Below are 12,160 nucleotides of genomic sequence, written 5' to 3'. Positions count from 1 at the left end.
AATACCCAGTTGTGGATGTGACTGGTGATAGAAGTAAAGTCCGATGCTGTAAAGAGTAATATTGCATAGGAACCTGAAATGTTAGGTCCATGAATCAAGGCAAATTGGAAGTGCTCAAACAGGAGATGGCAAGAGTGAATGTCGACATTTAGGAATCAGCAAACTAAAATGGACTGGAATGGGTGAATTTAACTCAAATGACCATTGTATCTACTACTGTGGGCAAGAATCCATTAGAAGAAATGGAGTAGCCATCATAGGCAACAAAAGAGTCCAAAATGCAGTACTTGGATGCAATCTCAAAAACGACAGAATGATCTCTGTTCTTTTCCAAGGCAAACCATTCAGTATCACAATAATCCAAGTCTATGCCCCTACCAGTAATGCTGAAGAAGCTGAAACCTTCTAGAACTTCTAGAACTAACACCCAAAAAAGATGTCCTTCTCATTATAGGGGACTGGAATGCAAAAGTAGGAAGTCAAGAAATACCTGGAGTAACAGGCAAATTTGGCCTTGGAGTACAGATTGAAGCAGGGCAAAGGCGAACAGAGTTTTGCCAAGAGAATGCACTGTCATAGCAAACACCCTCTTCCAACAACACAAGAGAAGACTCTACACAGATGGTCAATACTGAAATCAGATTGATTATATTCTTTGCAGCCAAAGATGGAGAAGCTCTAGACAATCAGCAAAAACAAGACTGAGAGTTGACTGTGGCTCAGATCATTAACGCTTTATTGCCAAATTCAGACTTAAATTGAAGAAAGTAGGGAAAAGCACTAGACTATTCCGGTATGACTTTAATCCTTTATGATTATACAGTGCAAGTGACAAATAGATTCAAGGGATTAGATCTGATAGAGTGCCTGAAGAACTATGGATGGAGGTTCATGACATTGTACAGGAGACAGGAATCAAGACCATCCCCAAGAAAAATAAATGCAAAAGAGCAAAATGGTTGTCCGAGGAGGCCTTAAAATAGCTGTGAGAAGAAGAGAAGTGAAAAGCAAAGGAGAAAAGTAAAGATATTCCCATTTGAATGCAGAGTTCCAGAGAACAGCAAGGAGAGATAAGAAAGCCTTTCTCAGTGATCAATGTAAAGAAATAGAGGAAAACAACAGAATGGGAAAGACTAGAGATCTCTTCAAGAAAATTAGAGATACCAAGGGAACATTTCATGCAAAGATGGGCACAATAAAGGACAGAAATGGTGTGGGCCTAACAGAAGCAGAAGATATTAAGAAGAGGTGGCAAGAATACGCAGAAGAACTGTACAAAAAAGATTTTCTCGACCCAGATAATCACAATGGGATGATCACTCACCTAAAGCCAGACATCCTAGAATTCAAAGTCAAGTGGGCCTTAGGAAGCATCACTACGAACAAAGCTAGAGGAGGTGATGGAATTCCAGTTGAGCTATTTCAAATCCTAAAAGATGATGCTGTGAAAGTGCTGCACTCAATATGCCAGCAAATTTGGAAAACTCAGCAGTGGCCACAGGACTGGAAAAGGTCAGTTTTCATTCCAATCCCAAAGAAAGCAATGCCAAAGAATGTTCAAAACTGCTGCACAGTTGCAGTCATCTCACAACGCTAGTAAAGTAATGCTCAAAATTCTCCAAGCCAGGCTTCAGCAATATGTGAACTGTGAACTTCCTGATGTTCAAGCTGGATTTAGAAAAGGCAGAGGAACCAGAGATCAAATTGCCAACATCCGTTGGATCATCAATAAAGCAGGAAAGTTCCAGAAAAATATCTATTTCTGCTTTATTGACTATGCCAAAGCCTTTGACTATGTGGATCACAACAAACTGGAAAATTGTGAAAGAAATGGGAAAATTCTGAAAGAGATGGGAATACCAGACCACCTGACCTGCCTCTTGAGAAATCTGTATGCAGGTAGGAAACAACAGTTAAAACTGGACATGGAGCAACAGACCGGTTACAGATCGGAAAAGGAGTATGTCAAGACTGTATATTGTCACTCTGTTTTTTGAAATTGTATGCAGAGTACATCATGAGAGACCCTGGGCTAGATGAAGCACAAGCTAGAATCAAGATTCCTGGGAGAAATATCAAAAACCTCAGATAGGCAGATGATAGCGCCCTTATGGCAGAAAGCGAAGAACTAAAGAGCCTGTTGATGAAAGTGAAACAGGAGAGTGAAAAAGTTGGCTTAAAATTCAATGTTCAAAAACTAAGATTATGACTTTTGGTCCCATTACTTTATAGCAAATAGTGGGGAAACATTTAGAGGCTTTTATTTTTTTTTTTTTTTTAGTTTGGAGACACTGCATACTGACTGTAGCCATGAAGTCACTTACTTCTTGGAAGAAAAACTGTGACCAACCTAGCATAGTAAAAAGCAGAGACATTACTTTGCCAACAAAGGTCTGTCTAGTCAAAGATACGGTTTTTCGAGTAGTTATGTATGGATGTAAGAGTTGGACTGTAAAGAAAGCTTATTGCTGAAGAATTGATGCTTTTGAACTGTGGTGTTGGAGGAGACTCTTGAGAGTCCCTTGGACTGGAAGGAGATCCAACCAGTCCATCCTAAAGGAAATCAGTCCTGAATATTCATTGGAAGGACTGATGCTGAAGCTGAAACTCCAATACTTTGGCCAGCTGATGCGAAGAGCTGACTCATTGGGAAAGACCCTGATGCTGGGAAAGATTGAGGGCAGGAGGAGAAGGTGACGACAGAGGATGAGATGGCTGGATGGCATCACCAATGTGATGGACATGAGTTTGAACAAGCTCAGGGAGTTGGTGATGGACAGGGAGGCCTGGCGTGCTTCAGTCCTTGGGGTTGAAAAGAGTCAGACACGACTGAGTGACTGAACTGAATTGAAAATGACTGTCAGACCTCTGAGGACTGGCTCTTAATGATCGGCAACTGAATTTATTCAGAACACTTGGAGGTTTTAATTTTTAAAGTGAAGTGTCTGTCATAATTAGCATTTTCTGGTTCATATGTTTATATTGTACCATACCAGTTTTCAAAGGAGTCAGTATCTTTTGCTGTCAGATTTGATGAACTGTTAAGGAAATCCAGATAAAGTTTGATTCATAGAAGAGCCAACTTATTGGAAAAGACCCTGATGCTGGGAAAGATTGAGGGTAGGAAGAGAAGGGGGCAACAGAGATGGTTGGATGGCATCAGTGACTCAATGGACATGAGTTTGAGCAAACTTCAGGAGATGGTGAAGGACAGGAAAGCCCAGTGTGCTGCAGTCCACGGGATTGCAGAGTCAGGCACAGCTTAGTGACTGAACAACAACAATCCATATTGAAACTAAAAGAAATATTTTTCTTTTTGCAAGTTTTATTCTATTTCATTTATATTTGGTATATACTAAAAAGATAAATAATTTGACCAAAACGGTATAGAATTCCATAGTTAGGACAAACAAATATGCTTCAATACTTTAAAAATTTGTTTTTAAGAAAAATCTTTGTGTTTTGTTTTTGGTTTTGTTCTTAAATCAGGTGTTCTGGGGCTTAGATAAGAAACTAGCTCAACGTAAGCATTTTCCTTCTGTCAATTGGCTGATCAGCTACAGCAAGTACATGCGTGCCTTGGATGAGTACTATGACAAACACTTCACAGAGTTCGTTCCTCTGAGGACCAAAGCTAAGGAGATTCTTCAGGAAGAAGAAGACTTGGCAGAAATTGTACAGCTGGTGGGAAAGGTAAGTTGTAAAATCTTGTGCAGAACAGTCTGTGAGTTACACTGGGTCTTCATTCCGGTGCATGGGCTTCCCATTGCAGTGGCTTCTCTTGTTGCAGAGCACAGGCTTTAGGCATGCAGGCTTCAGTAGTTATGGCACACAGGCTTAGTTGCTTTGCAGCATGTCAAACCTTCCTGGACCAAGGATCGAACCTGTGTCCCCTGCATTGGCAGGCGGACTCCTGTCCACTGTACCACCAGGGAAGTCCACACTGGAGCTTTTTAAGGACAAACAGAACCTTGGAAAGGCAGATTCTTGCCTGGAAAAATTAGTATTTATTAAATATTTTTTAAACTAAGAAAATTGTAGATTATTCCTTTATTCAGCAAATATTTCAGGGGCCTGCTTGTATTGTGGAAAATAGAAAGATGATTATTGTTTATGGATTATTATCTGTTATTGAATAACAAACCACTTTGACATTTAGTGGCTTAAATAGTGCTTTATTGCTCATGATTTTGGGGTTGGTGGTCTTACTTGGGCAGTCTTTCTTGGGTCCCCTCATATAGTTTTTGCTGTCATGGTGGCTGAGACTAGTCATCTGAAAGTTTTTTCCCTCACACCTCTGGTGCCTGAGTTAGGATAACTAGAACAGCTAAGGATTGGGTAGGCATTTCTCTTTCTGTATGGTGTTTCAAAACAAACACATCATGGGTCTATTTGCCATGTTCATAGCAGCACTTACAAGCGCTAAAAGGTAGAAGCAACAGAGATGTCCTTTCCAACACACATGTGCATGCACTCACATATGCATACACAATGAAATATTATTCAGCCTTGAAAAGGAAGGAAAATCCTAACACATGCTACAACGTGATGAACCTTGAGGGACCATTATGTTAATAAATAAGTCAAATTCATAGAAACAGAAAATAGAGTGGTGGTTACCAGGGGTCCAGAGGACAAAGGAAAAGGAGTTGTTTAATGGATATAGTTTCAGATTTGTAAGGTGGAGAGTATTGGAAGTCATTTCACAGCAATGTGAACATGCTTAACCTACTGAACTACACTTAGAATGGTTAAGGTGGTAGATGTACATTATATCAATAGTTTTTGCAACGAAAACAACGCGAGAAAATCAGGAAGCAGTTAGGTGAATTTATTAATGATAGGTGATCATGTTTTGATTACTTGGTTTATGGTTGCTAATTAATTGCAACAATTGGTCCCACATTGTGGCAGTTAATTTCTAAAAATATATTTTTTCCTCTTCTAGGCTTCTCTAGCAGAAACAGATAAAATCACTCTGGAGGTAGCAAAACTTATCAAAGATGATTTCCTTCAACAAAATGGATATACTCCTTATGACAGGTAACCTAGCCTGATTTTCTTTGGATATTCTATCAAGTTTTGAAGAAGGAGCTGCCTACATGCATGTTAACCGCCCACCAGCCTTTTTTCTCATACAGACACACACAGACTCAGTGTATAGGTTTATTTTATATTTTTATAGCATGCAGCTAATGATCCAATATGTTCCCTTATATTGATTTGGCTCATTTTCCAAGTTATGACTTTTTTCACTCATTATCCAGCCCGCTTAAATTAAATTATGGCTTAGTGTACAGAGCCCGAGGAATCACTGCCTCCTTCAGAAGCTTTTCTCACTACATGTTGTGACAGCCCATACCTCTTCTACTCTTTGCCAAAACTTTTGTGCCCCATTGCCCAAGAGTCCTGTTTTTTTTCTTTCTACTATTGGACACCTCACCAGTCCCTATTACTCCTGCCCAACGCTTTCTGTTTTTTCGTTATTTATCTCTGCTACTACAAGGGCTTTCCTTGTGGCTAAGCTGGTAAAGAATCCACCTGGAATGCGAGAGACCTGGGTTCGGTCCCTGGGTTGGGAAAATCCCCTGGAGAAGGGGAAGACTACCCACTCCAATATTCTGGCTTGGAGAATTCCATGGACAATACAGCCCATGGTGTCACAAAGAGTCGGACACGACTGAGTGACTTTCACTTTCACTACCATGGCCAAAAATTTCCCATTTCTTTTAAACTTAGATAATTTGAACCTTTCATCATAGTCTATAACTTTTCCTCCCTCAGATCATATTTGGCCCCATATAAGACTGTAGAAACAAATAGATTAGCAGAATATAGGACAAGCAGGAAATATGACAATATAATCAGTAAGGCAGAAACTCTAGGAACCAGCCACACAAAGATAGCTCCACAAGGGAAAATTATTTGAAAAGAGAGTGTACATGAAATTGTGTATGCAAATAAGTTTAAATGTGTTAGAAAGTTTATTAGAATGCATGTGATTCAGTTGAATATTAACTTCTGTGTCTTTATTTAAAAAGTATGTATAAATGCAAATGGACACTTTTAGTGGAGAAAGGGGCTGCTTATTAGCTCTAGGAAATTACAGTTCCCTGCTTTCCTATTATTTATTCAACCTTAACTAACTATCACAAGGGACTCTTTACAACTTAGTTATTTTCCATTTGGGTTACTGCTTTAACTGCATTGTACACAAACACTCTCTCAGAGAGTCATTAGATTGTAGCAGTACTGTTTTATTGTTCTTCAGATAAAAATTAACATCACTCTTAAATAAAAGAACGCATATGGCTCCATCTCTCTATCCACCCCATATTCCTGAGACATCTCTGTCCAAAAACTCTGGTTAAGTGTTTCTGATCTTTTCCACTATTTTTTTTTTCATTCCTTAAGTATCATACCATAAACATAAGTAGTATGCATATCTAAATAAATAAACCAATGCTCTGGTATTTCACAGATGAAATAAAAAGTATGAACTTGCTTTCGGTTTTCTGTTTTATTATTTTGACTTTCATTTATCCTAGGTTCTGCCCATTCTACAAGACAGTGGGAATGCTGTCCAACATGATCGCATTTTATGATATGGCCCGCAGAGCTGTTGAAACCACTGCCCAGAGTGACAATAAAATCACATGGTCCATTATCCGTGAGCACATGGGCGAGATCCTCTATAAGCTTTCCTCCATGAAATTCAAGGTATATTTGTTTGTACCATAAACTTTTTTTAGTAGGAAGTGTTTCTTTTTGATTTTTTTGAAATATTTGGTTCTCAAACTTGGTGTGTGAAACTTGCATTTATCATTTTCACACATGCTCGGGTTATGTAAAAGCAGAGCAGACCTCAAAGCTGTGTTCAAATAGGAATTCTAGTGATAAAGATTATAGTATGTCATGTCTAAAATAAATGCTGACATGTTTTCCCTTTTGTCTTAACCACCAAGCAGTTTAGAACTAAAATCATTGCTAAGCAGCAGTTAGCTCACCTCAAATGCTTGTTGCTGTCTGTCTAAACTCCATGCTCCTTCTTGAAATGATTTCTGCTGCCTAGTTATTTTAAGTATCCTGTTATACACATCATTTTTACTTTTAAGTAGACTCTCATTACTTGGGAAGCGCACAAGACATAAATAGATAATTAAGTGAAATTATTGGTGGAAACTCAAATGTGTAAGATTGTTTTTATTTTTATTTTTTTGTAAGATTGTTTTTAAAATACTTGATCAGTCGAGTTGTATTTATTTCTAAATCATGATATCCAAGTATAGTTACTAATCTCCTGTTGAGATACTGAGACGGATTCTTTGAATGTGTATGTTAGGATTGAGAGTAAATTTGTACAAATAGATACTCACTGTATCAAGAATTTTAAAATATCCACATGGTTTGAGTCCTGTCTTTCCACTTAAAAACTGATAACCCAAGGAAATAATCAGAGATCTTGATATGGATACATGTAGAAGATTGCGTATCAAAGTTCGTAAATGTCATCCAAAAGTGAACAGAGCCAGCAGTACATTGTGCCATGTACCTTACAACAAAAATATTATGAAGGCATTAACATCATACATCTTTTTTTTTAAGGAACATCCAAAGACACAGGGACATGGTTATGGTATAATGAGTGAAAAAAAAGTCAGGTTGCAAAGAAATTCCACATGTAATTTGATCCAAATTTTATTTTTAAAAATTACACATTCATAGGAAAATGATAAAAATGATATGCAATAATGTAATAATGATGACTTCTGGTAACATAACTAAAGGTGCTATAATTTTTATGTTTACAGGTACATTGTATCAAATTAACATCTGTTATTTTTTAGTATCATTCAGTATTTTTCTGTAGCACTATTTTGTGGCTGAAGAATATTTTCCTTTTCTTAGGCATTTGGAAGTTTTTGGTATGGACAACTTTGTTAATGCAGTTGGGTTTGTGTATCTTCCTCATATTTGTTCTCAGAAGTAGAATGATTGGATCAGAGGGCTTAAACACTTTAAAGTCTCTTTTGTACATTTTACTCAATTAAGTGGGTTTCTATACAGATTTTGAATGGGGTGCATTTTGAGGTTATTTCATGTCCCAGCATGATGATGCCAGGCCCTGAATAGTAAATTCTGTTTTTATTAAATTAATTCCAACTTTGTATATACAAAGAGGAATGTATCTAATATGCGTTGCTGCATAGTTTCCTAATATTTTGCATATTGTCAAGGGTAAATCCTTTGGTTGTTGAACACAGTTAGCAGGCAGGGCACAAAGTTGAAATTTTGTCTTCTGTTTATGGTTAGACTATTCCTTTATGCATTTTACCCTTAAAGGAAAGAAAATAAGGTTAATCCTGCCTCCTGCCTTGTGTTTTACTAGTGCATCTCACTTAACCTCCTGCTCAAATACAGTAAATACAAATAACTCACTATGTGTCACAAAAATTATTTTCCAAAGGTAAATTGAATTCTGTAATGTCTTTTTTCAGGATCCAGTGAAAGATGGTGAGGCGAAGATCAAGGCCGACTATGCACAACTTCTTGAAGATATGCAGAATGCATTCCGTAGCCTTGAAGATTAGAACTGTGATTTCTCTCCTCCTTTTCCTCAGCAAGTTCTCATATGTGTATATTTTCCTAAATTTCTCATCTTGGACCCTTTGCTTCTTTACTGTGCAGGTTTCAGACTAGTGCCTCTGTGTGTAATCATTTGTTTCCCTATGTATTTGATAGGTCTTATATAAAACAAACATTCCTTTGTTCCAGTGTTTGAAGGGCCCCCCTGAACATTTCTCCAAAGTGGTGAATGTAGTAAATTTGATATACAATGGCTACACTACTGTAAACTTGTATGTAGGGTGACGTCTCTCCTTGTCCTAGGTTTACCCTTTCCTCATCACTATTAAATTGTAAACAGGACTGCTGCATGTTACTCTCTTTGCAGTGGATTTGGGTTGGAAGGCCAGACTTCTATACATTTTGACAGGTACTTTGTGAAATGACTTTACTTGCAGTTTAGCATTTTGCTAAGTAACTGCTTTGCAGGAAATAATTGCTTTTTTAAAAAACATGAATGATTAATGTTTTGATTATGTGTTGCTTCCTCCAGTATAAATCAAGAATATCTGTGGGAAACTGTTGAAAACTATACTGTTTTTAAAGCAGGCTTCTGTGGGACTCAGCACAGTAGATGAATCAGTGCCCTCTAAAAAAGTGAAAAAAGAGCCAGATGGTCAAACTTAGGTTAACATCACCTTGTTAAAGCCCATTTTACTTCACGGGGAAAAATTCAGTATCAAGGACTATTCTACTACATTACTAGGCAATTCTTTTTAAAATTACATTTAAAACAATCACGAGAACTTGATTTACATCACACCTTTTTTTTTCCCTCAAACATCTTAGAAGGCTAAGCTTCTGAGAATCATGTGGCAGTGTGATGGGCAGAAAAATGCCACAGAGAATATATTTTGTAGTGGTTAAAGGCTGTTTGCACCTCTAAGGACCAGTTGGGCTTTGGTGATTCTTGGGGCCAGAGTGGCATTATGTTTTTACAAGATAATAACATGTGTCACATGTTTGCATGTTTGTTCGCTTATTGAACCTTTAAACAACCAGTTTCCTGATTGTAGAAAACACTGTTCTTTCATGTGATTTTATGATTCACTGGCTCAAAAGATTTCCCAGAATATCTGTAGCTGTAGGAGCATAACAGTTCCAATTCTGTTTCATAGGAATGAAGTTAGTTCTAAAATCAGCAGATGCAAGATAATAGAATTTGGGTTATGTGAAAAAAAAGATTATTTCTGCCTATCTTTTAAGTATATGTTTTAAAATAATAGTTTCTGCATTTGTGTGATAAGGCACACTGTAGGATAGCTCTAAAAACATCAGTTTCCCATGAAGTCTTTCTGACCAATCACGCTGGTGCCATTGCTTCCTCTTTGGGAAGAGGAAAGGGTATGTGAACATGTTCAACAATCTCAAATACTGAAATATAATAGCATTTATTTATGTTACACCTCAGTATGTTGTTATTTAAGTTTTTAAGTAATGTATTTCTCTTGGTCTATTAAGGAAAGATGCAGTCAATAGAGAATTCAGCTTTGTTTCTTACAGATTGCATTTTCTTATAGTGGCCTGCTATTCAGGATAAGTATCCTTCTTTAACCTTTCGGAGTATTGGAAGATAAAAATTATGCAGTGATTTGTTGAGATGTGGACATAATGGTGCTGCTTAATCAGTTTGCTTCCAGTGTGGTCTCCTACCTAGAGGCCCTAAGACCAGTGGAAATTAAAAGAATTTCAAAAAACTTTCAGTTCCTACCTTAAATCTACCAGCAAACTAGGATTGTGGTAGTAATGAATGATATGGCAAAGAAAGTTTGACCAAGTTGTCTTTTGTTGTTCTGAATTTGCAATATACATTCTTACTCCTTTTTAAGAACGTTGGGGTGTGGCTATGAAGCTACTAGAGAAACTTCGCTCAGAGCCTCATTCTAAGTGTCCCTTCATCTGTATGTTGTAGAATTTCACAGTAGTCACTGATCAGTTTCTTTAGTAAGAATGTGTCAAAGTTACAATAATCTTTTAAAAAGATGATTCAGTTCTATATTTATTGTGCTGTGTCTGGTCCTAAGTGGAGCCAGTTAACAAGTTACATGTGTATTTTTCCAGTGTTAAATCTCACACATTGTACCCTTTGGAACTTTCCATCCTGAAGAGTGAATAGAAGAGGTCATGTGTATTGCCTCCTTATCCTTGAGGTTTCACTATCTTTATGTTAAAAGTTGTGTATAATTGTTAAAATCTATGAAAGAATAAAAAGTGGATTTAAATTAAATTTTTTTCTTTTTGGGGGTGTGTGGCCAGATCTGCTTTAAAAAAGAAGTGTCATGTTGTATTTTGGCTTGTTTTCAGTATGAACTTTTAAAGTTCTTTCTTTTTCTCTTTCTGCTTAAGATCATGAAGTTGAATTGGGACCCTCACTACAGACTGCATAAAGTCCTATAATCATATACCACTGTGATTGAAAGATGTAGTACATGGAATCACATAGCGTTCAGAATATTACTTTAAATTGAAAAAATGAATGGTTCCTAAAAATAGAGTTATAAATGAAAGGAAATCAGTGTTCTCATCTCTACTTTTGGAAAATGAACTAAAGCTTTGTAATTCATAGTTTTGCAAGGCAAATTAATTAAGATCCAATGTAGCGTGTTCACAGGGCATTTTATGAATATTTTTATTTCAATTGATGCTTTTGCACTGTGGTGTTGGAGAAGACTCTTGAGAGTCCCTTGGATAGCACAGAGATCAAACCAGTCAGTCCTAAAGGAAATCAATCCTGAATATTTATTGGAAGGACTGATGCTGAAACTGAAGATCCAGTACTTTGGCCAGCTGATTCAAAGAACTGACTCATTGGAAAAGAACCTGATTCTGGGGAAGATTGAAGTCGGGAGGAGAAGGGGATGACAGAGAATGAGATGGTTGAATGGCATCACTGACTCGGTGGACTTGAGTTTGAGCAAGCTCCAGGAATTGGTGACGGACAGGGAAGCCTGGCATGCTGCAGTACATGAGCTCACAAAGAGTTGGACGTGACTGAGTGACTGAACTGAAGGGTATTTTTAACAATTTCTAAAGTAATAAGAAGCAGTGTGAAATGAACAACTCTATATTACTATCGAGGGACAAGTTTCTATAGAGAAATCCTTAAAAATTAACTGGAAAGTTTATTGATTATAGATTTTTCGGGTGATTTTTAGTCTTCTTTGGTAATAATGCAATATTTTCAGATTATTTGTTTTACTGTGTTGCCACAACATAAGAGTATGAAGAAGGGAACTGATAAAATGCCACTGAAGTTGTTCTAAGGGCTCCCTTTTAGTTTGAGTTCCCCTAGAAGTTGACACTGAAATGTGTCTTTGATTGCAGGCAGTCTGTTTGGGATGTGATCCCAGGAAAGTACCAGTAGGGAAATAGAGAATTAAGACAGAACTGAAGGAGCCAGTAAGTGTTATCAAACAAGTCAATATTTTGGAGCACAGTCCTGCTGGAGAGTTGTGGGAACAGCTGAAAAATATGCACTTCATTATCCCACCTGGGATGCAAGGAAACTAGGGTACTTTTCAGCATCGCTGATGGG

At 37.4% G+C, this 12,160-nt stretch overlaps 1 protein-coding gene across 2 annotated transcripts in view; it reads left to right on the top strand.

The window, feature by feature from the left end:
* Positions 1-10,852, top strand: part of ATP6V1A (ATPase H+ transporting V1 subunit A) — a 58,779-nt gene extending 47,927 nt beyond the window's left edge. For both annotated transcript variants that reach the window (XM_043873681.1, XM_043873682.1), the window contains exons 12-15: positions 3,490-3,693; positions 4,949-5,043; positions 6,549-6,720; positions 8,499-10,852. In XM_043873681.1, the coding sequence (XP_043729616.1) occupies positions 3,490-3,693; positions 4,949-5,043; positions 6,549-6,720; positions 8,499-8,591 (564 nt within the window). In that variant the 3' untranslated portion in view covers positions 8,592-10,852. The remainder of the gene's footprint in view (positions 1-3,489; positions 3,694-4,948; positions 5,044-6,548; positions 6,721-8,498) is intronic.
* The last annotated feature ends 1,308 nt before the right edge of the window (positions 10,853-12,160 follow it).

This window comes from Cervus elaphus, chromosome 19 (genome assembly GCF_910594005.1).
Source record: "Cervus elaphus chromosome 19, mCerEla1.1, whole genome shotgun sequence".
Classification (NCBI taxonomy): domain Eukaryota; kingdom Metazoa; phylum Chordata; class Mammalia; order Artiodactyla; family Cervidae; genus Cervus; species Cervus elaphus.
The sequence above is the reverse complement of the archived record's forward strand: the minus strand, read 5'-3'. Positions and strand labels throughout refer to the sequence as shown.